Source organism: Grus americana, chromosome 15, assembly GCF_028858705.1.
Source record: "Grus americana isolate bGruAme1 chromosome 15, bGruAme1.mat, whole genome shotgun sequence".
NCBI lineage: Eukaryota > Metazoa > Chordata > Aves > Gruiformes > Gruidae > Grus > Grus americana.
In genome coordinates this window covers 14,071,632-14,088,447 of record NC_072866.1, presented here as the reverse complement: position 1 = coordinate 14,088,447, position 16,816 = coordinate 14,071,632, and the positions used below count along the sequence as shown (strand labels likewise).

General features: G+C 43.5%; 2 protein-coding genes across 6 annotated transcripts in view; one reads left to right on the top strand and one right to left on the bottom strand.

Moving 5' to 3' along the window:
- Positions 1–9,355, bottom strand: part of PRKAR1B (protein kinase cAMP-dependent type I regulatory subunit beta) — a 101,011-nt gene extending 91,656 nt beyond the window's left edge. Inside the window, exons 1-2 of one of the 4 annotated variants that reach the window (XM_054842898.1) lie at positions 9,232–9,355; positions 6,192–6,395 (exon numbers count right to left, since the gene is read on the bottom strand). In XM_054842898.1, the coding sequence (XP_054698873.1) occupies positions 6,192–6,368 (177 nt within the window). In that variant the 5' untranslated portion in view covers positions 6,369–6,395; positions 9,232–9,355. The other 3 variants (XM_054842899.1, XM_054842900.1, XM_054842897.1) reach the window with 3 other exon arrangements.
- Positions 9,356–9,439: 84 nt separating this feature from the next.
- DNAAF5 (dynein axonemal assembly factor 5) overlaps positions 9,440–16,816 on the top strand; it is a 29,197-nt gene continuing 21,820 nt past the window's right edge. Inside the window, exons 1-5 of one of the 2 annotated variants that reach the window (XM_054843461.1) lie at positions 9,440–9,969; positions 10,439–10,623; positions 11,475–11,599; positions 12,031–12,146; positions 15,786–16,018. In XM_054843461.1, coding sequence (XP_054699436.1) covers positions 9,903–9,969; positions 10,439–10,623; positions 11,475–11,599; positions 12,031–12,146; positions 15,786–16,018 — 726 coding nt within the window. In that variant the 5' untranslated portion in view covers positions 9,440–9,902. Of the gene's footprint in view, positions 10,002–10,438; positions 10,624–11,474; positions 11,600–12,030; positions 12,147–15,785; positions 16,019–16,816 lie in introns of both variants that reach the window. The other variant, XM_054843460.1, reaches the window with a different exon arrangement.

The window sequence follows — 16,816 nt, the reverse complement described above, 5'->3', positions numbered from 1 at the left end:
CCTACAGCATTTCAAAATCTAAGGTCGTTTTCTTAATTGAAATAAAGTCAAATCGCAAATGATCTTAAATCTGCTATGAAAACTGCAGTTCTCTAGCCAGTCTTACTGGTGTCCAGTTGGACAGTCTCAACCCCCATCCTACATGCCTAATAACATGAATTCATGCAGTGTTAAAAAAGTATTTAAAAATAAGGAGTATTTTTTCCTGCATTTAAGAGAACATTAATGAGGGACTACTGGAAAACTAACTTAGAAACAAGAGCAAAATCAAAATTCATCTTCATATTGGAAATCTGGTTTGATTTGTATAATTTTTTTACAAGCCTTTCTCCTTTCTATCATTCCTATTTGGTATGCCCCTCAGTTTAAAATAATTACTGTGGGAAGATGGACAAGGCTTAACTACCTCTGTGTCTCAAGTCACCTCCTACAACTGAAAGAGGATAAAAGGAAATAATTTTGAAGATAATTTAGTGCCTTCGAGAAAAGCTACTGCCTCGCCTCAGCTAAGCAATCGGCTGTAATGGAAAGGGTCAGTAGCTGTCAGAGCACCTTGACCAATGCTCTGATGACTGTAAAACACGGCGAATGAGGAGGAATCACAGGAGCGCAGTTCAAAATGCTCCCATCCTTGAATCTGGAGTTCTACCTCATCCGAGGCAAGTTGCTATGCAGTCCGACTAGCCTCTCAGAAGATTAGTGAGGGATTTGCTGAGCTGCAGACAAGCAGGGGGGTAGGTACTCAGCCAGTTCTGCAGCCACAGACTCCAACACAGGCAGGAGTTAAGACCAGGCAAACTCTTTTTCAAAAATTGATTGGTAAAATAAGGCTTAAGGGCCTCTACATCTGTTTGGGAGCCTATAAAAGGCTGCAGTCAGCTGAGGGCAAACATGGGTATGTACCTGTTCCTAGCTGTAAAGGCCCGTAAGTATCAAGAGCTTTCCCAAAGTCTGTTGTGATCTAGTGAAATCTGCCATCAAACCATGCCTGACCCAGCACCGTTATTACCTTTACATGAGTTTGGAAAGGTATTTCATTAATGTGTTTAAAGCTAGGTACGAACCTGTTTCTTTAAAGCTACTTAGATGCTTAAAGATTAACGTGGATTAAGTATCCTGATGAATGTAAAACATGACAACTTGAGATGTGAAACAAAGAAGACATCCAGACAGACTTCCTTTCTCGTTCCATCACTGCACTCCATTTTTATTAGTTTTTGACTTTGAGACCAGGAAAGCTACTTGCACTTGTAGACATACAAATTAAAACAGGGAGCTCAGTGACGCTCTAATGTGTTCCGCACAAGCTTGTAAGAACACTCACTTACAGCAAATTTTATTTCTTAGGAAAAACCTTTTTTTCTCTTTCTGCTTTTATCCCCTTCATCCTCCATCCTTCCCTAAACCTCCTGCGTTTAGGAAAGCTTGCCTGAGGGGGTCTTAAAAATTCACCTAGTTTTCCTCTACCTGTTCCAAGAAAACTGTCACTTCTCATAACGCTGCCTGTGGCTGACGACAGCATTCACAGAGGTCTGACCCGTGCTGATTTTCATCCATCTCTCTCCAGTGCTGATGCCAGAGGAGTGGCAGGAGCAGAGGCTGCCCAAGCCTACTCAGAACCACAGTCACACAGCGAGGGCACCCAGTGCTCCCACCGCCGCGTTGCTATCAGCATCTCGGTTAGCTCAGGTATGTTCCCACATGCTTTAGCAACATTTCTGACCACCTGACTGCTTTGCAAGCTTTGAAAGACACAGAAACATTTGTCTTATTAGTCTTTATCAAACTGCATAGGTAATGCATTTTTTCAACAGCTTTTCCTCCATAGGATTTTCCTTCCAATCCATAACCTCTCCCCAGCTTATCTTAAAGGAACAAGTTATACTTAGCATCATCACCTGTACTTATGAGTTTTATTGTTCTGGTGAGGTGCTGGTGGAAATTATTGATTGAAAAATCTCTTGTTGTGACAAAATGTAAACACTGGGAGAAACTACTGTTGCAAAAGAAAAGCCTGACGCTCAAATTCTGATGCTCAAATACCTTTGGTCCTGAAACTCTTTATGATAAATAAATAAACTGTATTTTTCTAACAGTGAAAGAATTTGCAGTTTACTACACACTTTCTTTTCAGTGCTAGTTTACAGCAAACCTGTCACACAAATGCCTTTATTTTTCTGACCACGTCTGTGTGCAATACTGTCTGATATCACCAGGTGGAGCTATGCAGATAATCTCATTTTGCTTTATTCAATTACAAAAGATAAAGTCCAGCTTTTTCTAAAAATCTCTTTTTGGATGGTATCTTATGACATGCAGCATCAGCCTGGGTCCATAAAACCACCGCCAACCCGCAGCAATCCAAGACAGTAAGTTCACTATGCACAAGACAGTATTTCTTGTATGTGCACAGGGCAAGAGAAGGGACCAGTAGGGAGCTCAGGTCCAGAAGATATCAGCAAACACCACCTGGCTCAGCCAGCGAAGCCGCTGCTCTGAAATACACTGCGTGCAAAATGGCTTCAGCAAAGTACTTGGTAATGCCTGAACATATCCCACAGGTTCCTGCTGCTTCCCCTTCTTTTGTGCCATTTTCTTCATTAGTTCTATTCTTTTTTTTTTTTCCTCTGCTGAACGAAAGTCTAACTTAGCCTGGCAAGACAACTCCACCTTTGATCATATAATCATGGCTCTAAACAGCCTGACACTAATGAAAGTCTTGCAGTCTCAGTATAGCTGAAAATACAAGGCTTTGCCTGTAACTTCTTACTAATTAACTTTTTTATATAAGGTAAGAACCGGAGATAAAAAATGGGTTCTCTTTTTTCTGCTGTGCTTTCCTTAGTCCTCAAGTAAACAGGACCTAATTACAGCTGTTAAAATAATGCCACAGTTTCTTAGCTGACATCTATTCCCTGCTCCAAAAAAGCCAATTAGTACCCCTAAGGGAAAGGTTTTCCTCACTGCATACACCAACAAGAAGTTCTATACAGTCACAAGGAAATGTAAAACAAATTATTTCAAAGAAAACATTACGTAATTTTAAAAATCTCATGTATCTAAACCATTTTCAACTCTTTTCTGTGCTCAATGGAATGTTAGAGATTTTTACAAACTAACTGCTAATGTGATCAGAGTAGATGTCATCTTGAAGTTTGTAGGTCACAGCACATAAAAACTGACTTGCAAACTTCAGAATATAGAAACTTAGGCTGATTCCCAGCAATTACTGGCATTTAAGACAAGCAGGTCCTGTCAGCATTAAGTGAACAGAAAAATGTTTATTAAAGTTCTCCCACAACTATTTTCAGAGTTATGTTTTTTAATATTGTACTCGATACAAATAAGCTGCAAACTTAAAAAGGCATCAGACCTTTCTTTCTAACCTTGGCGCTTCTCCAGCTGAAAATGACAACTGCAGAATCAAACATCAAACCTCAATCTCTAGCACTTTATTTGTAAGTATTTATTCATGTTCTCACTTTACAGCCCTCTCAGGCCACGCCAATTTGAAATAAAAAATGGCCCAGCCATGGACCTGAATACTAGCCCAAGACAGTCCACATCTCTCAACCATTAGCTCATTCCCTGGCTCTGTTCTGAACTGCTTGAACTCACTTCTGCCAAAACAAACCTGCTCCTAGACGTGTTAGACCTAAGAATTATATTTGGGGTCAGTTAGCGTTGTGGGGTCAGGGGTTAGTCCCTGGCCCTTCTTCATTTAGCAGTACAGATGAAGGCTGAAGGCAATGGACCTAACTCTGATGTCATCAGAAGTAAGGTGAAAAGCATTTATGATCTGGTCTGATCTCGCTTTTCTGAGTTGATTTTATGAGATGTAGTTAAGAATTAGCAAAACAAAATAAACTCTTTTTTGTATTCACCTCTAAGGTAGCTCCGGTAGACTGATGTGGATTGAGGTCTACATATTTTCCATAAGCTCCTTTTTAACCACTCGAAAAATATCCCAAACTTCATCTCTAAACTGCCCACATGAATTTTTGACAGATACACTGTTATCCTACTGCTGTCTTCAGCGGAACATGTTGTCTATTTTAATGAGTTTGGAAAATAACCTCTAAACACCACACTTTGGTGGAAAAATGCATTACTTCATTTAGAAAATCGTGCTTAAACCCCAAAGATTTTCACTCCTCTCCCTACACAGGATCAAAATTAAAGGAGCTAATAGCAAACATGCCATATCAGTGCATTGCTCATTCACACACAAAAATCTGTAACAGGCAATTGCTAAATTCATAATTCAATTAAGATTCTTCAGAGTACCTGTATGTGACAAGTATCTTCTAAAAACAGGATAAAATTTATTGAAATGATTTCTCTATCTTCACAAGCCTTCCTTCAACTGTTATTATGCAACCGATCAAGTCAAAATATTATCCTACAGAAGAAAATCCTCCACAGTGCAATTATCTCAAGAAAGTCCTCAGAGGTGGTTGGGCGAGGAAGTCAAACTGCTGTAGGAACAAGAATTACAGTGCTAGAAACCTCCAGAAGCATCCTGAGGCCTTTGGACTCACCAGGCTTAGCTCCCAGGCTGCTCAACAGAGTCAGTGGCAAGATTGCTTCCTTCCACACTAAGCATGATATTCACTGAATTTGATACCTTGAGACTGGCTGTTTCTAAATCATCTCCTTTCGTTTTGTGACAAGTGATATCCATCAGCTTCTGTGTTTGCATCCTAATCGATATCCTGCTACTGAATTCTGGTATCTGCTGTTCTTTGGGAAATAATAGGAGATGACAGGAAAGAATATATAATATCTCAAGGGTAGCAACTGCCTTCCTGTCTCAATTCTGTGCGTTGTGCTTAGATCAATAAAGCCAAACTCCCCTGGTACAACTACTCAAATAATCCCACTAGCTATGGAGAATATTCTAAAATACTACAGCATACTTTTGCAAAAATGGTGTTTATCCTTCTTGCCAGGAAGTCCAGAAATGCACACATTAAAATGGATAACAACTCATAACACGATAAAAGAAATTCAACAGATTTCACTTCCTTGAAATGGGTCTCACCTCTCAGAAGTTTAGAATATGCAGAACTAAGAGGGGTGGGTTTTTTTAATAGTAAGCATTACAATTAAAAAACATCTTGTACTCCTCCCTGATCCTCCAGGCATTCTTACTGGGCTTCCACCAAAATGACACATTTGTATTTTTTTAAAGATACACAAATTTGGCATGTACTCGCCTATAAAAAAATTATGTGAAAAGTGGGCAGTGAGATGTATAAAGTGCTTGTATCACCTGTAATATATCAGCTGTACATACTATTCACTCATTATTGTTCTTGCTCTGTCCTTACAAAATTCTGTCTCTAGGAAGGAAAAAAATGCATAGAACTCATATCTTAAGCCTACAAACTTTAGATGTTTCCTTCCAAAAAAGCGAATAATTCTCTTAAACTAAGTATACGAATAAAGTCTCTGGCAGACAGAGGACTTGTATAACCAACAACTTGCAGCCCTCTGCTCCCATTTATCTCTGGAGGGATCCCATCCCCAAAGAAAAGTTGCGCTCACACAACATGCTCTTCCTGCAAAAGACACCCATAGGCTTTAGTAGGAATTTGTCTGAGAACGTTTTAAAATGTTTCCCCCTCTATGCTGCTTTTGAAGACAGTCACAGTACACGAGTCTCTCTGAATGCATCTCTTGCTGGAGGATCCTGGGCTAAGCCATACAGATGGGTCAGAGCAGTAAAATTAAATGGCAAACTGTTTGATCATTTTCAGAACCTGCTGGTTCCCTGATTTTGTTCAGGTTTAGGGGAAGGGAAAACCACATCACCTGAGACTGGAATAAACAGGGAACAGCATCTTTCGCTCTCGCAGGCAGGTTCTTCCCACAGATAAGAGTTCAGGACATCATGCATCATAACACAAAGTATGCTCTTAACTCTTTGGGTCATTTTTAGCAAGTGCAGTTTGATGAGAAATATTATAATCTTGGTGTTATGCACAAAAAATTCTATACAATAGCCAATAGTGTAGTAGACATCAGCAAATAAAGGGCTGGTTTTTTTCTTTTAACAGCCTGTTTTTTAACAGTAGCTGGATAATTTAAAATTTAAAAGGAAAAATATACCAAAATATTTGAAACTTTTTAAACAATCTTTTTCAGTTTTAAAATTGAAAATTATAAGTCACCTGAAAATCACTGACCTTTTCTAATTTTTCAAAGTGCTCTCTGAGGAACTTCATGGGTCGGTCTGGTTTTGCTATGCAAAGGTTTACAATGCACTCTTTTAAAATCTGTTGGATGTTGTGCTTCTGAACGTAGAGTTCACATCCCTTCAGGCTCTCGTCTTCTTCCACATTGCAGGAAGAAGCAGCAGCCATCTTCAGGCTTGTAAACAGAAAACAGACCTAGGTAAGAAAATGGTGCAAGAAAGAGGTAAGAGACAGTTCCCAAATTCTTTGTCAGAGAGATCTGGAGGAGCAAAGACATTTTAATATTGCCAGTTGCCTATTTAAGAGCTATCAATTCTGAACATTTTAATGTTATGGGGTTGTACGTGGAAATGCTGAACCGTGTCATCTTTGTACAATCAGCATACCAGTAAGTACAAAAAGAGCATTTTAACTCCCAGACGGCAGTCAACCTTTGGAAACATCAGTGCAATTAATCATACAAGGCCATGAGTTTCAAAGACAGCTATTAAATGATGGCATAAAGCCTTGCCTTTCTATTCCCTTGGGGACTCCCTCCCTGTCACCAGAAACCCAGTCTTCCACAACAGAAGAATTTTTGGTAAATTTTAACACCTCTACCTTTCACAGCGAAGGACCCTTCCCGGTCCCGGGGGAGATGGGGAGGAGGGGGCAGAGCCTCCAAAAAGGCAGTTTGGCAATCGGGGGGGACAACAACCCCAAACCCATCTTTATTTCCCCCAGCGAGCATATGACCGCTCCATTACAAACCAAAAAACGCGAGGGCAGCTTTTACACCGGCCTCCCAGCCCGGGACGCAGGAACCCGGGGGCGGCAGAGGCTGAGCGGGGCGGCGGGCAGCAGGACAGGCCCCGGGAAGCGGCAGAGCGCCGAGGAGGCGCCCCCGGGCCCGGCCGGGAGTCCCTCGGCGCCGGAGGCAGCGCATCCCGCGGGCCCGGGCTGGCAGATCGGTCCTTCCCTGACACCCCCCCCCCGCTCCCCGCGCCGGGCTCCGCGCCCGGCTGGGCTCAGGGAGCGCCGGAGGGAGCGCGGGGCCGCTGGGGGACGGAGAGGGCCGGTAAATACCTGGGTGGCTGGAGCCGGCGGAGCGGCGACGGCTCCTGTCTCCTTCCCCGGCGGTGGAGGCGGAGGAAGGGGCTCCCCTGCCGGTATCCGCACTGCAGCCGCCGCCGCCTCCTCCCCTCGCTGCCCGCCCGGGGCCGCGGGGCGCCGCGGGGACCCTCCCCCCGCACCCCGCCGCTCCCGCACAAAGGCTCCGGCCCCGCCGCTCGCCCGCAGGAAGTCCCGCCGCCGTCACTCACCGGCGGGCGCGGCCTTCCCGCCGCCTCCGCGGGAGAAGCGGCACGGACCCGCACCGCACGGACCCGCACCGCACGGACCCGCACCGCACAGACCCGCACCGCACGGCCTGGCTGCCCCGCGCCGCTGCGCTGAGAACGGGTTGGCCAGGGAGAACGGGCTGGCCTGGAAAGGTGGCCTGGCCATGAAGGACGGGCTGGATATGAAAGGTGGCCTGGCCATGAAGGACAACAGCCTAGTCACAAAGGTTGGGCTGGCCATGAAGGATGAGCTGGCCATGAAGGACAGGGTGGCCATGAAGGATATGCCTCACCACAAAGGACAGCCTGGCCATGAAAGGTGGCCTGGCCATGAAAGACAACCTGGCCATGAAAGGTGGCCTGGCCATGAGGGACAACCTGGCCATGAAGGATAACAGCCTGGTCACAAAGGACGGGCTGGCCACAAAAGGTGGCCTGGCCATGAAGGATGTGCCTCACCACAAAGGACAGCCTGGACATGAAAGGTGGCCTGGCCATGCAGGACAACAGCCTGGTCACAAAGGTTTGGCTGGCCATGAAGGATGGGCTGGCCACAAAGGACAGCCTGGCCATGAAAGGTGGCCTGGCCATGAGGGACAACCTGGCCATGAAGGACAACAGCCTGGTCACAAGGACAGGTTAGCCATAAAAGGTGGCCTGGCCGCAAAGGATGGGCTGGCCATGAAGGACAATAGCCTGGCCATGAAGGATGGGCTGGCCATGAAACGTGGCCTGGCCAGGAACAACGAGCTGGCCGTGAAGGATGGTCTGGCCACAGAGGACAGCCTGGCCATGAAAGGTGGCCCAGCCATGCCGGATGATGGCCTGGCCACTAAGGACAGGCAGCTGAATTGAGGCAGGAGTGCAGCAGCCCCAGCACTCTGTGGCCCATAAGAGCCAGGCCCATTGCACCCTGCAGCTCTGGGAGGGCTGGGAGGACGGCTCACCAGCGTGGGTACTTATAGCAAAGCCACCAGAACCATGAGCAGGGCGGGCACAGGCCTCAGGCCAGCGCCATCGCCATGCCAGGTGCCAGCACACGCCGTCAGGAATACTCCAGCGTACGTTAGTATTTCGCACTCGCTGTTCCCACAGAATAAAGGATGAATAAGGACCCCAAAGGTTTGCAGCCAAGCTAGGGGCAGCACAACAAGAGAATGAACTCCTTGATGGTAAATACAAGGCTATTTTAAAAGGATGATTTGAATTAGTTCTGTAGTTCGTTGCACTTTAAGTATGATTAGTCAAGAAAAAGACCCTGGCGACCCTTTTGGTTTGATGTGTGTTGATCGCACAGACGCCAGAACAGCACACAGAACATGTTGTGTAAAGCGCATGTAAGTACAATGTAAACACCATATAAATACACATTAACTAACACCAATGAACACTAAAACTTATACAACGGTGTTCCAGACACCAGGCACTCACTGCCACTGCAGCACTGATCGCTCCAGACAAAAAACCAGAAGGGAAGAGCGACGCAAATGGCGCGTTACGTGTGGAAGCTGCCCCACGGTGACACCTCATCCCCAGAGCTGTGCTGTGCTGTGCTGTGCTGGGCCGGCACGGAGGCTCCGCCCGGGCCGCTTTGCGTTTCCCCTCAGCCTTTCCACCATCTACGGCCACCCGTGGGTTTCTCTCAGGTCTGCCTCTCTTTTTCCCTGCGTGATACGAATAAGGGGTCCCTCTCCTGCCGGTAGCTATCGTACCTGCTGAAACTACCGCCCTGCCTCCTCGGTGCTTCGCTGTGGGGCCTGGGACGTCCCCTCAGCGCGGCGGGGACACAGCGAGAGCGGGGCTGCCCCCTCCCGCGCTGTCAGTGCTCGCCACACGCGGGGCCGGTACAGTTCCCCACAGCTCCGCCTCGCCGTAAAGCGCTCGCCCGCCATCGTAAAAGCCTCGCGCGTCATTAGCAACGCCGCCGCATTTCCGTGGCGACGGGGAAGCATGGCGGCGGCCGGGGCGGCAGAGGTAGCGCAGGCCTTGAGCCGGCCCTTGAGCTGCCTGCGGGATCCCGACTGCGGCCGGGCGGCGCGGCTGCGGGCGCTGGAGGCCATCCGGGCCGAGGTGCAGGAGCGGCCGCTCTCGGGCGCCGTGGTGCAGGAGATTTTCGGGGCGCAGCTGGTGCGGCCGCTGACGCGCTGCCTGGCGGGGGACGCGGCGGAGCGGTGCCGGGAGCTCGCCCTCCAGCTCCTGTGCCACGGGCTCAGCCACGGCGACCGGCCCAGCGAGGCGCTGCCCGTCCTCCTGCCGGCCCTGGCCCAGCGCCTCTGCCCGCCGCAGGGCTTTGAGCCCAGCGAGGAGCTGCGCCTCGGCCTCGTCCAGCTCCTCAGCCTCCTGCTGCAGCGCTGCGGGGCCTCCGTGGTCCCCTACCTCACCGATGTCATCCGCATCCTCCAGGCCACTCTCCTCGACCACTATGCCGAGGTCAGGCGTGAAAGTTGCAGGTGCGCCGTGGCCTGCAGCCAGGCCATGCCAGGTGGGGCCTGGGGATGGGCAGAGGGGGGAGCGGTGGGCTGGTGTGAGCCTGCGGTCTCCTGGGGGGACAGGGGCTGAGGTAGGGACCGGCAGGAGGTTACAGGGATGCAGCCAGGAGAGAGGAAGAGAGGTGAGAAGTTGCACACACCCTCAGAGATGCGCTTTGCGGGCCTTGGAAGATCTCTTGTAGAAGAACCATGTTGGGGTGGGTGCTGAGCAGTTACAGCGTGGGAGTAATAGTGGGAGGCGGGGGCTAGGGGAGTGCATGTGTGCTACTGTTCACCTCTAATATACTCTAAAGTTAAACCTACATGCTACTTAAATCCAGTGACATTAATCAAGGTGCCGCTCATAGCGTTACAGAAATCATGTCACTCAAGAACTGTCACCCACATAGAGAATGGCATGTTTGAAGTTTCTGTCTCTCTGCCCTAACAGAGCACTTCCATATGCAGTCAGAATCTCTGATAAAACCCTTAATGCAAACAATCTCACACCAGCACTACAGAGTTCGTGTTGATGTAATTCAGGCTACTGGAGCAGTGATACAGTATGGAAATGGAAAGTCTGTGGATGATGTTCTGTCTCATCTGGCCCAGAGGTTATTTGATGAGATTCCCAAGGTGAGCTTTTTTTTTCTGGATTTATTTTAAATCTGTTTTGGGGTGAGTTTTTCTGGTGTTTGTCACCCACCCCCCTCCCTGCCTCCCCCTCCCCAATTTTCAGCTTTCATTCATTCAACTGAGATACATAAACATATCACATACAAGCTTTGTCAGTTGTAAGCTATCCAAACCCAAGGTCGGTGACCTATTCAGCTGCCATCTAATTCTACAGGCTATTGAACTTTGTAGGCACTTTTTTATTTTAATGGATGCCTTCGATTCTGTCTTAAATTCGTCTGTCAGATCTCTCTGGGACTTGATTCTGTGGCCTTTTCAGATGCTTAACAAACACTTACGGTATTGGTCCCTTCATAAGATGCAACTGAGGCAGTAATTTTAAAATGTGCAACTTAATCATAACAAAAATATTTTAATTTTAGAGTGGATGTATTCACATTATTTAACTTAGGCTTCCTTTATAGTGAACAGAGAAAATTGTCTTCTGGAGATGTGCTTGGAAAGCTTCAAATTCCAGAGAAATGCACATTTCTAACATTCTCAGAGAGGTATTAACCATGAGAATTTGGAGTTTTCTCAGTAAGGTCTGTATCTTGTCTTCCTCTTGGAGATGTGCTTTTGTGCAGCAAATAGTCTAAGACTAAGCCAGAGTGAGAACACAAGAGGGAGCATGATACCTTGCATGTTACTTAAGGGGCTTGCTGCAAGTGAGGAAATCCTGGGTTCTTGTAATTTCTTCTGAGACTATTGATGCACTTTACCGAGTCTTATGTACCGAAAGCAAATATTGTTTTTTAATTTTTCTGGTGTTTACCTGACATGTCTAAAATTGTCTTTTTGTATCCACGTAGGTTCGACACGCTGTAACAACTGTTGTTGGAGAATGGTTGTTGCACCTACGAGATAGATATTCATATTTTCACAAGTTGATCCCTTTGTTACTTGGCAGCTTTACTGATGAAATTCCTGAAAATACGTAAGCAGAACATTTTTTTAAATTTTTTTCCCCCCCTAAATAGTAGTTGTACATGGAAATGTTTCTCTGTTCACAGATGTATTGATTGGAGGAAAAAGAAACCGCTTTTTTTTTTTTTCCTTAAGCGCAAAATGATAACATTATCTTCAGTAACTTTTGTTATATTGTCCTTTTTTGCTACATTCAAGTACGTATGAGAGAGATGCAGACAGACAGGTAGACAGACTCAGAATTATCCTTTGGAAGAGGTGACCTCTGTCCACTGAGTACAAAAGAAGTATAAACTCTCAACTTACTGTGCCTAGGTTAAATGGCAGGAATGCTTCCCATTCTTCCAGCTGAATTGAAGAAGTCAGAGTTTTCACAAGTCTTATTTTAAAATGCCTTTCTTCTGGGGGCACGATGGCATAAATATCTTGCTTTATGTGTAGGAAACTGGCTTGGACTTATTGGGAAAAGATAGGCTTGCAGTGGGAGAAAGAGAATGAAGAAGATCTGAAGGATAAGATGGATTTTAGTGTTTCACCATCTCATTATCCCAAAGGAGGTAAGTGTTGCACTAAAAATGGTTTTTCCTTCTTGAATAATCCCGGAGAGCTGCAGTGCAGTAATGACAGGAGGGCAGGATGTGTAATATCCATTACAAGATGTGATATTAGTTAACATATAGGCTAGCATACATATATATATAAAAATAGAATTTATAGCATATATGTATATAAAATTATTTATGTTAAATTTAAATTTTAAAATACATTTGTTCAGTAACTACATTCAGTTTTTCCATTAATCCCAAAATGCATTTTGGAGAAAGAGTAAATGAAAATGCAGTGATGCAGAAGCAGCAGAAAGTTCTACATCAGCCAGCAGCCAGGTGGAGAATGGGCACAGAGATGATGGGAAGGAAGGCAGGATGAAAGAACTTGTGAGCCGAGTCCTTGAATAATGAGAACTAGACAGATCATTAATGATCCACAGAATTGGCGTGGAAGAAAAATTTGCAGTGAAATGATTTCAGGCTTCTTTGAGACACTGGGATGCCAACTAAAATCTGCCAGCGTATATGAAGAACATGGGAGCAGAAACAATAATTTCCTTTATTATATACAAAACCCCAAGATATGCAGCACGGGTAGATTACTTTTTAGTACCACATGATTTATAAGTAGCTTTAAAATGATATGTTTGCAGTTGCTTGAAGCTTGTTTCCTGTCTTGGGTTCATAAAGTTAATGTTTAAACATGTGCATATGAGTGCTGGTGAGAGAGAGGGTTTAAATGGGTCATTTATTGATTTCTATACTCATATTTAACAGAACAAAAACTCCTCTGGTGTGAAAGAACAGGTTCATGCTTGACTTGTGCCTACCTGACAGTCACATCAGAGAATACCCAGCAGCAAAATCCTTTCCGTGACGATGGGTTCCGGAGTCCTTTCTCCTTTGAAATTAGAAGGTTTTTTTCTTTTCAAGTTGCTCTGCTCAGTAATGCTTGAATGAAAGGGGAAGCACTTCATAATGGTGACTGGTTTGACAGAACTGTTTAGCTTTGAAGACAGTCAAGTTGATCTGTTATCCTTTCCAATTTTCCCCCCCCCCTTATTTTATGTATAATATTACCTCAGGGTTTCTTTTTTTTAGAAAGGGACATCTATCAATTACCTCACAAATTAAATGATATGAACTTTTTGAAATAATATTCTTAGCATAATAAATATGATTCACAAATCTGGGCCAACACTCCGGCCCTGCATTTAATTGACTTTTCATGCATCTTGCTTGGTAGAAATACGCAGTTAGGGCTTGAATGCAACACATGTACACACTTGAGTTTCAAGTTAATGGTGACTTTAAGATATAATTTCCTGCTCCTTATCTTTCCAAATTGTATGTCCTATTAACAGTCAGGATTTATGTGACAAAAGAAAAATGAGAGGAAAAGGTGATTGTCTACTTAATCGTACAGATACAAAACTTTGACAAAGACACTAGTGTACCTTAGTTTCAAGTAATAATTTGTGGTGTCTTACCACGGACCGTGTATGTATGAGTTGTTACTATGTCTGTCCTTCCCCCGTGTTTCCCCTCCACGTGCATTTGTATTTTTTTATAATATGATGATTCATTTTAACACTTTGTTGCTCTTGCTTCTGACTTATTCAACATCCTGGAATATCTTTTTTTATAACTGTGAGTTTGTAGTATATTTTACTTAACTATCTTAGTCCAAGTGTCAAGCTAATGAACCTGACGTGAGCCCCCCCTGTGCTTTGATCTCAGGATGACAGATATTGCAGGTCAGAGGAAGAGTAGAGTTAGACCTCATACCTGGTGTCATCCCACCAACTGAATAGCTTTGCATTGAGCAACAGCAGTCATCGCCTTAGGATACAGGTGTGGACAGTTTATAGCAGGGAAGTCTTTTGACAGGAGTAGCTACAGGGATAAATGCCTGCATTTGAACATCTGAAATGAGGGAACTACTGATAAAGAATGGTCCGAATTCTTTAAACAACATTCTGCCTCAGGTCAAATGGGATGCCAGTCTGTATTTGCTGTCTCAGGTTGATTTCTTTATTTGACCTTTTGCTATTCATTGTCAGTTTTGATAATCCAAAATGTTATCCTCCATTGATAAAAGAAACAGCAATTCACGTCCTGATGCTTGAATTTATTTTTTTTTCCTACTCTAGGTATTTCATAGGTATTTCTATAAACCTTTTGTATTCTTCAGGCTATTTACTTTAGTCCGTTTTTCCTTTTAGCATTTGTGGTTACACAGACCAATGCAGGAAAACACGCTGAGACAACTCAGTTGTTTTCTTTCGAAGCATTTACAGGAGAACTCTGTACTAGAAGTAAAAAATGTACTCGCACATTCAATGTTTTTTGACACCTCATAATGAACAATGTTTCTTTCTCAAAACAGTGTGTGAACGTTGTGAGTGGCAGTAATAAATTGGTGGTTCTTAGAGAACTTTTCATTTTTTGTCTGTATAAGCATGTACAGCATAAAGGAAAAAAATCCTGCTGTAGAAAAAGTCACTGAAAGGTTTACTGCAGTTCTTTGGAAATCACTGCATAGCTTTGTGTGTCAAGTACAGAAGTGGAGGTTTAATAGTTGCTTGTGATATTGGTCAAGTTGCTATTTATAGATGAGCTAAGATGTAAATTTGATGATTATCAGACGGGAGAGTAAGCATTTGTTGGGGAAGTTAAGTTTATTAGTTCTGTAGAAAACTACGCCCTCTATTGAGGTAGGGAATATGTATTTGTAACACTTTGGGGTTTTGTGTAAAAAAAAAAAAAAAAAAAAAAAAAAAAAAAAAAAACCACCACAACAACAAAAACCCACTTTCCACAAAATCTTTATAAATGAAATTTTATCGGGGGCAGGGGGGGAAGATTCCCCCAACTCTTGTATAATCTTTCACTTCATTTTGAAATGTATTACTTAATATAAAAATCAGACGGAGATTGAAGAGACATATTGGTGAGCCACTTTTTCCTGAAAAGGCCTTAGCAAAGAGGTTGTATAATGATTTTTTTAAATAATATCAATTTTATTGGCTTGATCTATTACACAGCACTTGTATAAGTCATAGTACCCTTTCTACTTTTAATTTTCTAGATACATGTTTAACCTTTTCCTTTTGAGGGCACAAATGATGTTACTGCAGTTTGTGTCCCCTGAACTATTTGTGACTTCTACCTTTCTTTCCCCCTCCAAATTACATTTAACTGGGGGATACCACAATGTTTGCACGCGAAAGTCTTTTTTCTGTTTTATCTCGGTGTGTTTCATTTTTTTAATGGGATTTGTGTTGCTATAAAAATGAAATTATTAAGCTGTGTTTTCCAAAGTGGGTAATGTTCCATATTCATTTAAGTTCTCTTTCTCTTCCCCTTCTCTAAACATTTCAAAGCACGTGATCTAAATCATCATCCAGTAATAAATACATACATTTTTCAGAGAGCTGTGTGGAGTTTAAATTCTGCAGCATATATTAAAGAAATGCAGCTTGCACAGGTAAATTCCTCAGCAGCATGTGAAATATTTTGTTCCGTGCTGAAGCAGACACCCATAGCTCTTATCTTGGCGCCTTTGAACTTTTCTAAAGATTAGTGTGCATTGGCTTTTTCTTTGATATTTCTTTTCTTGTTTTGGTTTTGTTTGTTTTCTTCTAGTGACTCGACCAGGACTAGGTTGTCGGGAACTTGTGTCAAGAAACCTCTCCAAAATTCTCCCAGGTCTCTGTCATGATATAACAGACTGGGTTGAAAGCACAAGAATAAAAGCCTCCCAGCTTCTGTATACGTTGTTGTTACATGCAGAGGATCACATAACGCAACACATGGAGCTACTGCTTAGAACTCTGTACCAGGCATGCTTAGATGAAGAAAGCGACGTGGTTAAGAATGTAAGTTTAATCTGCTAAAGTATCTATTGTACACTGAATAAAGACCCTATCCTTTATAGTCCTGAGCCAGTCTTCTGAGAGTTGACCTTACCTTGGGTCACTGGAAATTGCCCATGACTGAAGGATCAGGCTCAGATTTTTATGGATGTTAAAAACATGTGAACATTAGACTTACTTACTTACTATGTTAAAATAAATGTATTCTGGTATTACTGGTATGAAGACCAATAGTAAAGTTATTTAAGGACTGTTTAGTTTATGTGCCAACCCCGTGAAGCATTGATAATGATCTCTTTAAAAATTGTAGTAGTGGATTAAAGTATAAAAGCCTTGGAGCGACAAATTCCATTTAAAAAAATGTGCAGGTCATGCCCTTTCAAGTTAGTTTCACTTATCTCTCCCTGCTACATAATCCAACCATAATTCCAACCAAATATTGAGGTGTGTTTATTCCATGTGACGCCCATATTCTGTGTTTGAATTCTTGACTTAATGCTTGTAAATGCATTCTTGACTTAATGCTTTGTGGTTTTTGTGAAGAATAATTAGTGTCATTTTTTCTAAAAGTTGATTCTCTCAACACTTTGATCAACAATAAATCAATGAAACAGATGTAGCTGAAGACATTAGCTAAATTTAGCAGAGGATAGACAGGTGATACAAATGTTTTTACGATTTTAAGAGAAAATCTTCTGTTCATATTTCTATGCAAGCAAGAGAACATATGTATAACAAAAAACATGTTAACTTATTTCAAAGCTAGAAATTTTATTGCTTGGTAATTGGATGAACGTGTTC